A 17,991-nucleotide genomic window follows, 5' to 3' on the forward strand; every position below is an offset into this window, starting at 1 on the left:
CAGGCCTAACAACAAAGCCTGCATTCAAAATGGCCACTTGCCTCTCCCAGCACATGGCCAGTGCCTGTAGCAGCACTCAAAATGGCCACCAGCCACATGGCCTGTCCCTCCCCATGAACACCCCCAAAAATCGAAAAACACTGCAAAATCAGCACAATCCCATTCCATCCATGCCCTCCATGATGTTTAAGTTCAAGACAGCCCACAGAAAGACTAGGCCCATGCTAGACTCAAATACCCCTAGTGAAAAGGCCACAAGTACAGCCCCGAAAAACGAAAATCACTGAAAAATCAGCACAATCCCATTCCATCCATGGCCTCCATAATGTTTAAGTTCAAGACAGCCCACAGAAAGACTAGGCCCATGCTAGACTCAAATACCCCTGGTGAAAAGGCCACAAGTACAGCCCCAAAAAACGAAAATCACTGAAAAATCAGCACAATCCCAATCCATCCATGCCCTCCATGATGTTTAAGTTCAAGACAACCCACAGAAAGACTCAGTCCACCCACCACTGAGTACCCCTGGGCAAAAGGCCCCAAAACAGCCCAAAAATCGAAAATTCCAAAATTTTAGTTGCAGCAACTGTAATGCCCCAAACAAACTTACTTGTAAAATTTCTAATCCAACAGTGATCCAAAGAAAGTCAAAAAGGCCTCAAATCCAAAGATCCAGCAGCATCCACAAAAAGTAATCCTTCCAGCTCCAGATCCAAATGAAAAGTGACCAGGAGATGGACAAAGCACTGGGAGGAGCCTGCTGAACAGGAACAGGAAGTTGAAGACTGTGGAGCACTTCCTTCCTCCCACCCCTCTCCCCCCCTCCCCAAAATGGACTCCTCGCTAAAAAAGTGCAGGCAAATGTCAACCTAAGGAGTTATTCAGATAAAAATCATCATTTCAAGAAGGTTTATGCTGCTTGCTGGTGGATTTCTTGTGCAGAATTGCAAATTTTATATTTTCGCTTGTGCGAGATTCTTGCTGCTCGCCGCATCTCAAATCTCGTAATTGCGAAGTACCGCGAGACATGATCTCGCCGTACTCCTCGCCGTACTCGCGTTGACAAACTATCGCTGGCAAGCCGCGATGACGTAATCGCGCTTGCCAATTGCCGCGGGATCACACAGCAAGATCCAAAATGGCGCAGCACTCGCAAACTATCGAGAAAAACAACTCGGCAAACGATGATAAACGCCGCGCGCCGCAAAAATTGTATCACCAACGCCGCGCGCCGCAAAAAAAATCCGCTGCGTGCGAATTTGCGGATTTTGCGGGAAATTCGCAAATCTCGCGGATTGCGAATTTCCCGAAAATCCGCAAAATCCGCGAGCGTAACGGATTTTCCGCCCATGCTTAATTTGTTTACAGGGAGCATCTTGAACCCTTCACCGACAAGGTACATTTATTTTAATTAGGGCTAGAGTCTGAGAGAGTGATTCCTGAGAGGCAGTTTCTTTACTGATATCAATTTTTTAATTATTATTTCACAGCGACAACGACCCTCCAGTCCGTGTCCTGAGGAGAACCCGCAGATTTTCATTGGGTTCGAAACGCGTCGGCGTTTTTTACCTCCAAGATACAAAACATTATCGGCCTGATACGAACCAATTAATACACTTGGGCCCCGATGTAGGTAAACGGGATTTTCCGATTTCAAAATACCGAGGCGGGCCGAATCGGTATTCTGAAATCGGAAAACGAGATGTAGGAAAAAAATACCGAATGAAAACCGATTCGGTCGGCATCGGTAATGAGATTCGGTACGTTCCGATTCAGCTCGGTCCGAATCGGAAATTACCGAATCGGCCAACAACGAATCGGAAAACACCGAATCGGCTACCACCGAATCGGATATTTCCGATTCGGCGAATACCGATTCGGTAAAAGCCGATTCGGTAAAAACCGAATCGGCAATCATAGACCCATGGCGAAAAAGCCCATAGGAATGCATTGCATGAACCGATTCGGCTTTTACCGAATCGGATTTTACCGATTCGGATTTTACCGATTCGGATTTTACCGAATCGGTAAAAGCCGACTCGGCAATAGGCGATTCAGCCAATGCGGTGGCTCCCCCTCCCCCACCCAAACAGGGAGTGGCAACCCTGGCAGGTGCAGCCAATTAAGAAGTTTCTAGAAGTTTCTGGAAAGCCTGCCTGAGCCCAACACACAGTTAGCAGCAGTGGGAGAAGGAGGTTGCAGACTGAGCAGGAGCAGAAGAAAATGGCAGATCAGGCAGGAAGCCAGAAGTCCTCCCAAAAGAGGAAGCCCAAATTCACCACCACAGAACTTCAGGTGCTGGTTGAGGAGGTGGTGAGGGTGCACCGCCAGCTCTTTGGCAAGCTGTCCCTCAACGTGCCAGACAGCACCAAGAGGAGATTGTGGGCAGACATCGCCCAGAAGGTCAATGCTGCTGGAGTCACCCCCAGGTCCATTGAGGAACTTAAGAAAAGGTTTTATGACCTCCGCAGCCTCACCAAGAGGAAGCTGGCCGACCTCCAAAGGCAGGCAGGACACACCGGAGGAGGCAAGAACCCGGCGCCACCCCTCACCGAGCTGGAGGAAATTGTCTCCAGCACCATCGAGAGGGAGAGCATCGTAGGGATCGGGACCCTGGACAGCACTGCGATGGCCACAGCTACAGGTAAGAAGCATGCGCATCATGACACACCCTACCAGACACCTCCCCATTAGACACAATGCATAGGCAAACACCAGCACTGTACTGTCACCAACATACAAGAGACAAGCATCATGGTACATGTAGTCAGCAGAAGTTAGCCAAATATGTCAGTGCAGAATCACAAGACAGGAAACAGTGTGACACGGTGTAAGGAGATGCAAGGACATGTGGAATGCCATAATTGTACTGACTGTAATACATCGGCACTCAGTTTACATTTGCTTCTTTGTACCTAGGGGCACCATCAGGCGGCACCACTGTGGCAGCAGAGGGAGCTTCGACATCACATACTGCAGTGGCAGGGCCGAGCACCAGCCAGCCTGGCCAGGAGGAGGAGGATGAGGATGAGGAAGGAGACACCCCAGGGCTTGGAATGGAGGGAGTCCTGGTGATTGATTTCCAGGCAGTGCACTCCCCAGTACTGCCCAGCTCACCCCCCTTGCAATTTTCACCATACAACTCCCCTACAAGGCAGACCATTCCGCCGACAACAGCTCCTGCCACAACCGTGGCCTTGCCACCCGTCCTACCTGTCCTGGGAGCAGGGGCTCCGGGACCGGCCAGCACCACACCACCACCAGTGGCACCCCAGCCCACTCAGCAGGCCGGAGGCAGCAGTGCCAGACGCCGTGCCACCACCACCACCACCACCACCACTGCTGCACCAGCACGGGAGGGCAGTGTGTTCCTGGGCCTGGAGGGCCAGATGGTCAAAATCCAGCGCCAACAGGCCAGATCCACCATGGCCTGCCAACGCCAGCTCCTGCAGCACAACCTGCAGATGGGGGAGTTGGTGAAGGGGTTCCAGGCTGTTGTGGACAGCAACAAGGAGGTGGCAGCAGGGTTGGGCAGGCTGACCACTGCCATCACCCACTCCTCTGCCAGGCAGGAGGAGCATGAGGTTGCGCGCAGGAGGGATGCCCGGGTGCTCAACCGGGCCATGGCCCGCCTTGCAGCGGCGACCGCACAGCTGTGCCACCGAAGCTCAAATCAGGAGTCGGTGCTCAGTCAGCACACGGCTGAGCTGACCAGGGGGATGGCCAGGATCACCACGGCCATGGAGGCCATGTTAATATCAAACGCCGCCTCCAATCCTGCCCTGGACCTGGGTGATGCTGGAGACAGCAGCAGCCGCAGCAGCCCGGCCAGCGCTGCATCAGAGCCAAGGAGGAGCACCAGGCGATCCGCTGATGCTGCAGGCCATTCGGAGGGGGCCGAGGGACACCCCAGTGGGTCTGGAAAGCGGGCCAAAAAATAGGCTGGCAAGGGGGGATGATCAAACCAGAACCCTGGACTTTATTTGTTTTGACAGACTCCATTTTTTGATGCACTTCAGTGATGTAACTGTGGTGCATCACTATTAAAAATTTTATTTTCCAAGCAACATTTAGCTGTCTTTGCATCTGTACTCAGTCAGAAATAGTTTTCAGTGATCTCCTCACGTCTGTATCTGCCATCACATGGCGTACACACCCCAGCTGGCTGTGTCAGTGGCACAGCTTCGTCGTCGTCATAGTCCTCGTAGTCAGACAACTCCACCTCAGTGCCCTTCTTGACCGCAAGGTTGTGTAACATTGCACATACAGCTATGATCTTGCAGCAGGTGATGGGGGTATACTGCCTTGCACCTCCACTCTTGTGCAGGCATCTGAATCTACTTTTCCAGATGCCAAAGGTCCGTTCAACAACATTCCTGGTGCGTATGTGGGCCCGGTTATACCTCCTTTGGCTGGGTGTGGAGGGGTTGAGGTAGGGGGTGAGTATGAATGAGCGGAGGGCATATGCACTGTCGCCTGGAAGAGAAAGGGGTCACATTAGACACATGCACACATGTATTACACCTACCTACTATGTGTAATGGGGGTCTGATGATGTGGCTCACCTAGGAGGTATCCTTCTCCAAAATCGCCAGCCATCAGCCGTGCATATATGCCGCTCTGTTGGAATATATAGGAGTCATGGGTACTCCCTGGAAATTTTGCTACCAGGTCTGTGATGGTGCACTTGGCATTGCAGATCACCTGCACGTTGATGGTGTGTGTCGATTTCCGATTGCGGTATATGTATTCGGTGTCCGCTGGTGGGCAAATCGGAATATGCGTGCCATCTATGCAACCGATGACTTGGGGAAAGTGTGCCATCTGGTAGAAGTCCGCTTTGGTTTGTAGCAGTTCTGCGTGGGTTGCAGGGAATGAGATGTATTGGTCCATCCTGTCTATCATGGCGTCAAGGAATATGTGGAAGAACCTTGACAGGCTGCTCTGGCTCACCCCTCCTGCTGCTGCTACTCCACTTTGATAGCTGCCAGACGCTACCAGGTGTAGGCTGCATAGCACCTGGACGTGCGCAGGGATGGCGTGTGCCCTTGGGGTGTGGTGGTCCAAGTATGGCTTAAGGTCCCTGATGAGCTCAAGTATGGTGTCAGAGTCCAGCCTGTATCTCTGTAGGATCTCAGCCTCAGTGAGCATGAACAGGGTTATCCTCTGTCTGTAGACCTGTTCATTTCTTAGCCATTCCCTCTGTCCTTCCTGCTGTAGCCGTAGCCGCCTCGCAATGACATAGAAAGCTGCCATCCTGCAAGTTGCAATGCATTTTGGGACTGTTTATATGGGTTGGAGTTGGTTACCACCTGATTGCAATCCATGGTAAATACCGAGTGAATTCTACCGATTTTGAGCCGATTTCGGTGTTTCTGTGCCTCCCTACATCTCCCCAACTGTCGGAATCGGGGAATTTCCCGATCGGAGATTCATACGAATCGGCATGTTTTCCGAATCGGATCATGTCCGAATCGGTATTTTTTCCGATTCGGTACATGGACCGAATCGGTGATTTTCCGAATCGGTGTCACTAACGAATCGGTAGTAGGACCGAATCGGTGATTTTCCGATTCGGTGTCACTAACGAATCGGTAGTAGGACCGAATCGGTGATTTTCCGATTCGGTGTCACTAACGATTCGGTACATGGACCGATTCGGTCTTTGTAACCGAATCGGTGTTTTTCCGATTCGTTACATATCCGATTTTCGGTATGTACGTATCGGATTCTTTCACATTCGGTACACATTCCGAATCGGTTTTCTATCCGATTCGTTCTGTTTTTGGTTCCCTACATCTCGATGGCTGTTTACCGATCGGTAAGGGCCAAAAATCGGTATTTTCGGCCGATACCGATCGGTAAAGCCCTACCTACATCGGGCCCTAGGAAACTACGCAGTAGTTTAGGTGTTATTTCCTGTCACAGCACTCTAGGATAAATCTGTATGCGTATCTTGTGTAGGTGTTTACAAGTAGGCCAATGTAAGAAGTTGCTAGCCCACTTGTGTTTTTTCATTTAGGACTGGTGCCTCACCAATTGAGTCACTTGAGGCATACTACAGTTGTCTTCCTTAACACTATTGCGACAATTGTTTTGTGTTGTTTTCACAGAGTTGTATATGTTGTTTTTTGATTGAATGTATTTTTTGTATCGATGTAAATATTGTGTTTCATTTTGATGCCAAAAACTTTTTTGCTAAATAACTTTATATAAAAAAATGTATTAATTCAACACAAATGGTTGTTTAGCCTGGTAGCTTATTTCACTAGGTGGTGCATTGCTAATAAGAAATCAAACTGTCCGTCTCTTTTGTTGTTTATTTCATGATAGTGGTCCAGGCCGGATAGTGACGGGACCCAAGCCTCTCTTTGCTGGTACTCGATATAAGCCATCCTTACAAGTCAAGAAAAACTTCCTCACGGATCATCATGGTAACTCGAGATATCTCGTTTCTGTTTTACAATGAAATGTGCTAGCCGGAGGGTTCAATGTGGCCGCCACTTTAAAACGATCAAATATTCGCGGGTCAGACCCAGTGTGTAAAAGTAGGTGTGGATCCACACACCCCTCCAATGTACACAGCAGGATAAACAGCTAGTTTGCACATTTATGGCATCTATGGTAAGCCTATCCATTATGCCAAAAGCATGAAGGTATGATAATCAGATGATATACCGATGTGTACATATAATTACCAGGTATACACACTAACACTCCAAATGCTAATGTCAAATGTAGTGAGTCACACCTGGTAAGTTTTGATACAGTATTCGAAACTGCCAGTAAGTAAGTTAATATGATAAAAACAATAAGACCACATGTTTAAGGGATAACCAATGGTGGCAGCACCCATTGCTCACACAATGTATGAGTGAACTCGTCCAAACAAGAGGTATCTCAATATCACAAGAGATTATGCTGATTTAATCCACAGTGCATGAGTTAAGACACAGCATGCAGAACTACATATGATAAGGCGAGAGTAGGAGAGGAGCAGATCAGACAGAAAGTTATATGCATGACATTGGAAGATACATCATCAAGCGTACCTTCAGGGAGTCTAATAATGACATACAATCTGAGCCCAGACACCATAGCCAGCTATCCACCTCCCTCCCCCCCTTCTAGAGGAAGTAATGCATTTCTTCATCACTATTATGCCCCAATTTAACACTACGGAGTTTGCATATCCAGCCTGCTTCGTTCTTCCTGAGGGCTAGTTCCCCATCCCAGCCCTCTTGGGTTAGCCGATATGTGATCAATACCCATAAACCATACTTCATTGTCAGTAGAGTGGTTTTCTTGCATATGAAATGTCATAGGGTATTTATGATCACAGTTGCATATTGCATGCAAGTGCTCCTGAATTCTAATTTTTAGCGATCTTATGGTGCTGCCCACATAGATCTAATTGCATGGGCAGCCCAGGACATATGTTACGTACTTTGTATTGCAATAAATTAGATGATTGATGTGATGAACCCGGCTGGTATTGAAATTGAAAGATTTGGTTCTATCTTTCCCTAATGTGCAGATGTTACCATTTTTACAGGTATAAAAGCCCTTGGTTGTATGAGGTAGCCAAGTGGTCGTCCTTGGCGTGGTAATGTAGCTGGGGCACAATAAATCTCTCAGATTCCTACCCCTCCTGTATGTTACTTTCGGTCTTGGGGCTAGCGCCTCTTTTAGACTCGATACATCGGTGAGTAGGAGCCAATGTTTGCGTAATACTTTGTAAACCCTGTCACTCTGGCTATTAATGTGAGTATTGAAGGAGACTGGGGCCTTCTTAAAAGTAACTGGGTCCTTAGGTTTCAGGGTGGTATCTCTGGATATTTTAGAGATCCTTTTTTCTGCCTCTTCTAATTCACCCGGGGATAAGCATGTGCTAGGATCCGCCGTTTGGTCTGTTTGATATTTTTGGAAAAGTCTCCTCAGTGCTACAGTTCCTTCTCATGCGTATCATCTTCCCGTATTTACGTGTCGGGGGTGTGCGCTGTGTGAATGTAGAGTGCTTTTACACGCTATACTCTTTCGATGAATTGAACTTTGTATACAGTTATTCTGAACAAAATAGGTAACATCCAAAAAATCAATAAGTTCACCACTAAAATTGATAGTGAGTCGTACACTGAATGGGTTCTCATTGAGAAAAGTATGATACTCTAGCAAATCTGAGGCAGGTCAATCCCAAAGCATGATCACATCGTCAATGTATCTACCCTAGAATATAATATGTTCCGTCCAATTCGCAGCACGGTGGCCCCAGGCATGCTCCTGCTCGTACCAACCCATAAAGAGTCCGGCATAAGCAGGAGCAAATCGGGAGCCCATCGCCGTGCCCTGTTTTTGATGGTACCATTGGGCATCGTGCAGAAAAAAGTTTTTAGACAAGATGATATCTGTCATTTTCAATAGTACTTCATTATGCATATAATGGTCCGCAGTTCTCTGTCCCAGGAAGAGTTCCAGAGCTTTCACCCCAAATTCCTTCATGGTGCAAGTATATAGACTGGCCATTTTCATGGTGACAAAGAGAAGATTTTCAGACCATGCAAGACCTTCAAATTTATTTAAGATGTCTTCTTTGCTGTCCTTGATTTAAGCTGTCAAATTACGAACTAGGGGTTGCAGGAATTGACCTACATATTCAGACAGCTTATCTGTCATGGAGTTGACCCCCAAAATAAACGGACGTCCAGGTGGAAATGGGCCCCCATATTTATTTTGGGGAGCACATATATGCAAGGAAAGGAGGGTTCACTAACCACCAAATACTTGTACTCCTCATCCCTTAGTAGGCCAACCTCCCGCCATTCCACTAGTCTCATATTAATATGGGTACTCAATGTTTTAATAGGATTCTCCAGGACCTTCCAGTAGCATGTAGTATCACCTAGCTGGCGGTCGGTTTCCTCCATGTAACTCTCCCTGTCCATAATCACCACTTCCCCCTCCCTTGTCTGCTTCTCGAATGACAATGGAGGGGCAGATCTGAAAATCCTTGAGTGCCTGATGTTCCTCCACTGAGAGGTTAAATTTGATTCTATTTTGGGGAGTTGGATGTTCCAGGATTTTATGAAAGCCCTTGGTGACTCTCTCCCTAAAGAGATCTATGTTAGGGTGTGTCCCTACTGGAATAAATTTACATCAAGACTTCAGACCACTACAGATTTGCATATTTTCTGAAATGTCCAATTCAGCTCTCAGCATATCAACCTCAAACGGTATTTCATCCTGTAGTGACATCATCAACTGTAACGTATGTTCAATATGGGTCGGTGGTACATATTCCCCCATGCTCTTGGTACACACTTACAGGATTCCGAATCAAGTGATCTTTCAATTTTATTAATCTGGTACATTTATACAAGTCAACAAAGACATCTGTGTCATTTCAAAATTCGGTGGGGCAAAACCCCAAACCTCTACTAAGTACAGATACACATTTCAGACAACATTCTAGAGGAGAGGTTAACAATCATAAGTTCTTGTGTCAAACCTCCCACTCTTTCTTCTACTGTTGTATCTCTTAGGTTGTCTTGCACTTGGTGGACATGGCAATTGTTTCGTTCTGCACTCTCTTGTTTCTGCCTGTGTTTCTGCCATCTCCTTCCCCCTTCTTGTTTTTGATCTTTTCTAGTGGTTTTTACACCTTACCTCAGTCGCTCCATTTTCACTAAAAAAGTAGATCTTTTTTCTAGGTCAGATGAACCTGGTGTTTCTTCAGTATTAACCAAGCTGGCCACTGACGAGAGGGTGCTAGAACTGTCAATTTAATGCTAGTTTGGATGTTTCTTCTCGTTGTCTTTTTCCTTCTCCTGTTACTTTAAGGTTATCCTTTCTATGAGAAAATATATAAATCCTCCCATCCCTGTAGTCCTTATCATCTCTCTTTATCTTTTGAACGTTTGTATCCCTCAAATATATCTGATATTCATCTAATATTTTATCTAGAATTTCATAGTTCTTTTTTATTGTTCATATTGCTCATAGATCAATCCCGCTAATGTGGCCTTTTCACCTGGATGGATGTGAACTGTGATCAAGTTGCACAATCAGGCCCAATATTCAATGCTGGAACATACATGACGAAAAAACAAATCATGTTTAATGGCATAATTTAAATGCAATGACTATGGCAAAAACTGTGGATTTTTCTATTATATACCTAGTGACCAACAGATAATAACGTACCTCATCCCAGGGCGTAGTAACCCACTGCAGACAGGCCTCGGGTTTGCAACGTTTGCTGTGCGCCGGTTTGGGTCCAAGATGCTGGCAGTGAAAGGGTCTCAGAAACCTTTTCTCATAAGCGTCAATGCACTGAACGTCCCGCGTCTTGAAACCGCCTCCACAGTTGGCAGAACACTACAAATAAAAGACAGAAGAATTCTTCAAACCATACGGTTGAAATGCCATCAGGGCATCTTATTAATGCATGATAAACAAACCATAAATAGTGGTTTGTGTTTTATTTACAAACATAGGGGCAGATTTACAAGCCCCTTGCGCTGACAGTGCATCACTTTTTGTGATGCACCGGCAGCACATTTTTCTGCCACATATTTACAAGGACAAGAAAAGCGTGAAAGGGGCGTTCCATGGGTGTTGCTGTGGGTGTTCCCACCCAACAGCCATGGAACCAGACACATTTCCAGATTTGCAAGAAATCGTAAATCTGGAAATACGTCTGAATGCAACGCCTCCCCAGCGGAGGCATAGGGAGGCACAGCGAGGAGAAATGTATTCATTTCTCCTCGCTTTTTCCCTCTTTCTATGGGTGCTGCATTTTGCAGCACACACAGAATGAGGAAAATAGCCTCGAATGATTGTTTACATACAGGAAGGTGTCCCTTCCTGCACATAAAAAATCCTTTAGTTTAAATAAAGATGTTTTACGAATTCCATGTGTGCTAATGCAGCACACATAGAAGTTGTAAAACGCCATTTCTGATTGTTTTTGTGCAGGGAGGGAACCCTTCCAGCACATAAACAACCACCCCGTGACACAGGCACCGTTGCACCATGGTGCAAGGGTGCCTGCGTCGGTGCATGGCAGCAGATTGTGCGCCGATGCAGGGGGAAGCACAAAGATACAACACATTGTTGTAATTGTATCGCATCCCTGTGCTTCCAAACTAACGCAGCGCGGTGCAGCAAAATGACTTGCTGCATCGCGCAGCGTTAGTTTATTGTAAATCTGCCCCATAATGTTTTAGACATGACAGAAGTAATGTTACGTTTATTTTTTCATAGACAATCTCGAAGGTAACATGATTGTCATGGGTGCTGTATGGGTGCGGGTCACTTCACTGTCACTTACTCACCCTAGCTGAATATTGAACCTTGCAAAAAGAGCTGGAGATGAAGGAAAAACACAAGCCCAAAGCAAAACAGAAAACAAACTAAATATGCGAGGTCCTGACAAACGTGTTTTTATAAAATGCGAGTTTGGCCTCACCAGTTACCAATAAAATGATGTAGGAGCAGAAATGTGTCCAAGTGAGACAACATTGGTCGCTGCTGTCCACTAGGGATTGAAGGCCAAGGGGCTAGAATACTCTCTGGCAAAGGGAACGTGTTCTAGAAAATGTCATAATGTGGACAGAAGCCCCTGGCATGTCAGTGTTGGCAAGATTTTCATAAATGCCATGGGCTCCCCAAAGAGATACAGCTGTCACCTGCTGATGGGTAGAAATGCAAAATGTTGCCCCTTTGTGACTACACATCATCCGGAATGGGGAATTAATGTCACAATTCATTCATAAATATGTAAATCCAATCCAAAACTAGCTATGATAAGGGCGTTGTGTGGGAAACGCCTTGAAGTGTTTCCTTTAATGTAACCCTTCTTTTTCTATTTTGTATTGTTAAATAATTAGTACTTGTGCTTTTTCTTCTTAAAGAATGGGCAATGTCAGTATTATATTTGTAGGGCCCCTTAATGCTGAAGACAAGCTTTGATTCAACACATCAATAATTACATTCTACAGTCCTGTTCCCCCTTGGAGACAATACTAGAACAGAGGAAGATGAATTAACCACGTTAGGCATTGATAAGCAATTGATCAAAATTCTGTTCGAGTCCAATACAGATGACCATAAAATATTCATGCTCATTAGCCTTTTATGCATGTGCACGTGTAGAAAACACAAGAACGCCGATTCAAATTCAAGTTTCCTTAGCTTGAAGATCAATTGCATTTTGTAGTATAAGAATCATTTGATACATTAGAAACAAGCATTTTTAGTTTATTTCTTTGATCCAGTATAGTAAGAAAAATATTTTAAGCACCACACATATTTGAATTAGGTACCTTTTATATCTTTCAACAATATGATATTAAAGAGGGTGACATATTAAAAATTCATTTCACTCCCTGTGCTGTTCATTGCAGTTGATATGCTACTTTTGATACAGCTCTTTCTGTCTCAACGCCCTTGAAATCAAACGTTTAATCGCTAAATTTACTAATATTAACGCAGTTAGTTTAATATCATTAAAGAAAAACGCTCAAAATGAACTTGAAATGTGTGGCAATAAGACATTAATTTTGTTCTTTTAATATTTTAACAAGTTACACATTTATAAAGATAATGTATTTGTTGCTTCCAGGTTCATCTGCCTACCTACCTGAAATGTTTGGTACTCTAGTTTAAGATGCAATGTTAGGTCTGGCTTGACAGCACACCTGTCTATTACCTCATTTGATCACAAAAAAAATTCTACAGGGAGAGAATGGGGCTGCACCCAGATGTTGGTTCAATTGAGTACAGCTTTTGATTTGCCAAATGCTGTGTACTTCCACTGAATACATTCTCAGCTTCAAAGTTGCAGCAATCAATCGCACATTCATCTGTTTGAGTCAGGCTCTTTTTCAAGCGAAAGTATTCTGTTGAATATATGACGTCACAACGCAAACAATTACAACACATGCTTTTACGACAGGGTTTTTACACTGCAACTTCCATTACATCACATGATTTTATAACGCATGCCGTTACAACGCATTTTTTAAAACTACCATTTCAACACATTCAATTACAACACATACCATTACAACGCATAATACTTTTAGGGCAACAGATGGTAAGTGTTGGATAGTGTAAGGGTAAAAAATATTATTCCCATGTACCCTGAAACCCATACCCACCCTAAAACTAAAAAATCTTACCTTATAATGTGTTGTAATGGCATGCCGTGCAATGGTTAGCATTGTAATGGCATGTGTTGCAGTGACATTCGCTGTAGTGACATGCGTTGTAATGGTGTGCGATGTAATTACTGCATTGTAAAGGTAGTGCATTGGAATGACTGCGTTGTAATGGCTGTTTCCCATTGTGTTGGACCCTGCTCCGAGATAGTTGGATAATTATGGTGTTTATTCTTATTTGGTTGCCATCTGTCAATGCTGATACTCAATACAGCAGAGCTTTTTTTAGTTATGGTGGTAAGCCAATGCCCAAGGCCAGAAGATAGATCTGTTTATTAGGAAAAGTTACAATAAAGTCAGTTGCCTGACTTATTATTATGAAAAGGATATTTTAAAGTCAATAGGCATTCAAGGGTGGAATGTTATTACTTTATTAAAATCTGCAGAGAGGTATTTTTTTACATGGAATCTCACAGTTTACTGTAGCATAACAGAGTTTTAGTGTTGCTTAATCCCTCTGAAAAACCATAAGGAGAGATGACTGTAAATGTATACATATTTCTGATTTTATAACTGTATGCATGATGGTTGCTAGCATTCGCACACTTCAGTAGGGTTATGTTGGTAATGGTGTCAAGAAATGGTACAGGCTAAAGGACTTATTGGTACATTGTGAAAAGGTATATCAGATTTCATTGGCTTAATCTGTTTATAAAGAAAAGCTATGTAAAAGCTAGTAAGCCTGGCTTACTTATTGCGAAAAGCATTTGTTAAAAGCTACACGATTTTAATAGCGGATTTTTAATATACAACGGTCAAAGCTTGTTGGATGGCATTTTGTTGCATGGAACAGCACGGATTACCATAGTAGAGAAGGATTTTTGGTGTTGGTGACCCACTTGAACAAACCTTGAGGATAGAAGATTTACAATGTGATAATCCTTATGAGGCCTTTTTAAGAGGGATTTTATGTAGTTGTGACAAATGTAATTGTGTACATATTTGTAATGTTATTATTGTGTGCCTGATGGTTGCCGGGTGGGAATACTCATGCTCCATTCGGTAGATCTGAGTTGGTTAGAATGACAAGCCAGTGATTAAGGCTGTAGTTTTGATTGGTTCATTTGGAAGAGCTATGCAAGATGCCAACGTTTTAATTGTTTTAAAAAAAGTTACATCAAAGGTAATAGGCCGCATTTATTTATTATGAAACACATATGTTAAAGCTGCTGCTTTGTAACTTTACCACCCACTCGACCTCTCTTTAAAGATTTACTAGTGCTGATGGAAACTGGAATTAGTTATTTATCTAATGGAAATAAAAAGGTTAAGAGGGGATATTCTTGCCTCATTCCTTGTTCGAATTTAAATCCTTCAGACAGTATTCCATTCACTCCTGCTCTCGTACTACGTTAAACATAAAGTGACATCAACATTTTAATAAAGTGATGACCAAATACGTACTTTAACAATGCTGATCCAAGAACGGCCTATTGCAGTTTGTCTTCAGATTTTTTTCAGATCCGGTGAAATAGCTGCTACTGGTGAGGCATACAATTTTGAAGTCATAATTATTTCTTATGTTGTCACTGCAGTGCTTTCACCTTATAAAGCCAGTTTGTGATGAGCGTATGATGTCTGGTATAACTCTCACTAGACAGTTGGCTAGCCATTTGGATTGGGTTTTACATTGTAAATTCGCCAATAATAAAGGATCTTTATCCCCTTTGGAAATGACAACAACTGAGGCCTCTGCTGCTGTGGCCCATGAATCGGTGATGTCCTGAAACAGGTACAATAATAGATCAGCCATTTCTTTATATGATGATATATATAAGAGGACTGGGAAAACATCTGGAGAGGGTGGTTTCCCTCAGGAAGGGATTGGATAACCTTATTAAATTCTACCAGCTCTCTGGGTTTGTCGAATATGGCCCAGGTTTACCTAATAAACAAGGCTTTTCAATATGGCGTCCGTTCGTAATGTATGTAGTTATGCAGCCAAATATCCTTATTTTATGAGTAAACACAGACATGGAAATCGCTAAACGTGAATGAGATTTCAGCGGCTTTCAGTGTCTTGTCATGACTATCCTTGATAATTCTTATTTGGTTTAGGTTCTCTTAACCGATTCACTCAAGTTTTGGGGGTGATTGTGAGCACCTAGTAGTTTCAAACATTATCTTTCATCTCTCAGTAATGGGCTTTCCAGTAACAGCTTAAAATATTGTGAATAACGGTCCACGCTTATTTTTTTTGCTCATATCAGTTAATATATATATAGAGCAATGAATTTCCACATATATATGACATCTCGCAATGAAACCAACAGAACAGGTCAAAAATAAAGTAGAAAACTCTCGATATAAAAGTCATCTTAGAGTTAGAGTACTATCATAATGTTGAAACATTAACATGAAAAAATGGTAATGTACATTACAAAAAAAACAAATCATATACAGACTAATGAAGAAAAAATACAGCACATTTTTGTACTGAGCCATGATCGTAAATATTTCCAATTACTAAGTATTGGACACACACCATACCTATACATAGGCTCCATTGCCCTGATAGTTATTCACTCTATTGTAACATTAACAGACAAGCTAACAACATTTTACCTTGATGAGGAACTAGTCTTACCTTGCTCCAATTTGCAATTTTCCAAATAGCACAAGGACGAAGATGACATGTTCTTGCAGGATCAGGTTTTTTAACATGTTGGCAATGGGAAGGATTCTTGGTACTGCAGTACACATCTCTCCATACAGCACCCAATCCGCAAGTAGTGGAACACTGCACAAAAACACATTTGAGACACTTCAATACTTTGTGGCATGGGCTTAATCATGATCACATTGGGTAATTGTAACATCTGTAATTTATAGTGCTTTGAATTTTTATTATCATTTCTAAGATTATTATTACTATAATATGTATTATTAGTAGTAGCAGTATTAGTAGTGTTTGTTTCAGCTTCATATGAAGTGATGTGAATGAAAACTGATTGCCAAGAGTACATTAAGATATTTAAATGCTCCAAATTGGTATACACACACACACACACACACACACACACAAACAATGAAGTATATATAATTATGACAAAGTCAAGATCATCACTTTGACATGTCATTTGTAAAATGGTTAAATAATTAGCGATACATTGAGAAGTGTACGAAATCAATGTAACTCAAATCGCTAATTTTCTTATTGGTTTATGTTTACAAATTATATAGCTTAGTTGTAGATTTTATTTGGGAAGCAATTAGTAAAATCATCCTTGAGGACATCAGTAATTTCAGCAAGAAATGATTGCTATTGGTACGCGATATCCCATACAGCTTGTTCAACAATACAATATGTTGCATGATTGAGTTGTTCTATAACATTCATGTTTCAAAGATGAAGGAGTGTTTCAAGAAATACTACTTTAACTAAATATTTAAATGTAGGTAAGGCCTGCAGGCAGTCTGTGTTGGCTTTCTTGTTCGAATATACTCAGTCTCAAAATACAAGGTTACATTCTGTGAGTGGGTGTTGTGAGGTTGCAGTATGCATGGAACTGTGTGGGGTGTGAAAGGTGACCTCGTTTATGACACACTTTATGTAACACAAGAAAGTGGTTCCATCCATTAGATATAAGGTCTGCATGGCTTTCCTTTCTTTTGGGCACCCATCGAGGCCTTTTCCTCTTATTGTCCATGGCGGTTTCAACCAAGTCTAATTTTTGCACTATAATAGATGGAGTTGTGCCATCCACAAGCACCTGCAAATCTTATATTAGGTGCTGCCAAAAGTAAACTCCTTCATCGACACAGACAATTCTAGACCCCATCAGATACTTGGACTTTGAAGTGCCAATCCACCTCACAGTGACCAATTTCTGCATATTCTCACTCTACTGTAAGGCTCTTAGCGAAATACATGCACAAATGGTTACCAACCTGAATTCAAATGTGGTGCATATCGTTATTAGACCCTGGCTACCTGCCAATATCCCCATATTTCCCAGCTTTCCTCAATCCAGCATCTTGTATTTGTTTGAATTATATGAGAGCGAAAATGTGCCAGAAATTGGACTCCTCACTACCACTTGCTCCTAGGCTGTGACGAAGGGCCTGATTTATATTTGGGCGGATTATCTGTGGTTCCACCAAGATGACAAAGTAAATTACTCAATTGCCCAGGTGGAGGGACCACTCTTCGGATTTTTAAATGACCACCACGTTGCCGGTCATTTATAAAGCAATACCACCATGGCGGTTCCCATCAATGCATTTTAATGTTTGGTACAGGGCTCTGACAGCGGGACAGAGCCCTGTACCAAACACTTTTCTCTTCGTATTTTCAGGAAAAAAAATCCCAAAACACGATTTTCTTTTTAAAAATAAAAGATGCGATACTCCCCTCACCATGGGAGTCTTCTTCCATGGCAAGAGAAGCATTTAGCAGTTTTCATGGCCCCTCGTTGCCTGTGGTTTCCCTGGCAGTGACAGGCTGTGATAACTGACCTTTCATTCCACTCATCTAACTTAGGTGGGTGTAATGACAGGCCATCTTTCTATGGCCCTTACTCTGCAGGGCTCTCTGAGAAGTTTGGCCATGACAGAGGCAGAGTAGCCTTCACAGTGGCCAAACTTAGGGTCCGCTCACAGATAAATCTGGAGGGAGAACCACTATGTTAGCAGGGAGGAAACTCTGTTGTCTTTGGGATGGAGTACCCTTGTCACCAACATGTAAATCGTGCCCTAAGTCCAAGACAAGAGTAAAAGTCAAATAATGCTACTTCTGCTTGAAAGACAAAAATCTAGACTGCGCTGGGAG

General features: G+C 43.3%; 1 protein-coding gene across 1 annotated transcript in view; it reads right to left on the bottom strand.

Annotated features, from left to right (window-relative positions):
* The window catches only part of LOC147726371 (A disintegrin and metalloproteinase with thrombospondin motifs 12-like), a 1,277,451-nt gene that overhangs the window by 427,509 nt on the left and 831,951 nt on the right, over positions 1-17,991 (bottom strand). The window contains exons 6-7 of the mRNA XM_086963459.1: positions 15,808-15,960; positions 10,201-10,374 (exon numbers count right to left, since the gene is read on the bottom strand). Of these exons, the coding sequence (XP_086819585.1) occupies positions 10,201-10,374; positions 15,808-15,960 (327 nt within the window). The remainder of the gene's footprint in view (positions 1-10,200; positions 10,375-15,807; positions 15,961-17,991) is intronic.

Source organism: Lissotriton vulgaris, chromosome 3_1 (assembly GCF_964263255.1).
Source record: "Lissotriton vulgaris chromosome 3_1, aLisVul1.2, whole genome shotgun sequence".
NCBI classification, from domain to species: Eukaryota; Metazoa; Chordata; class Amphibia; order Caudata; family Salamandridae; genus Lissotriton; species Lissotriton vulgaris.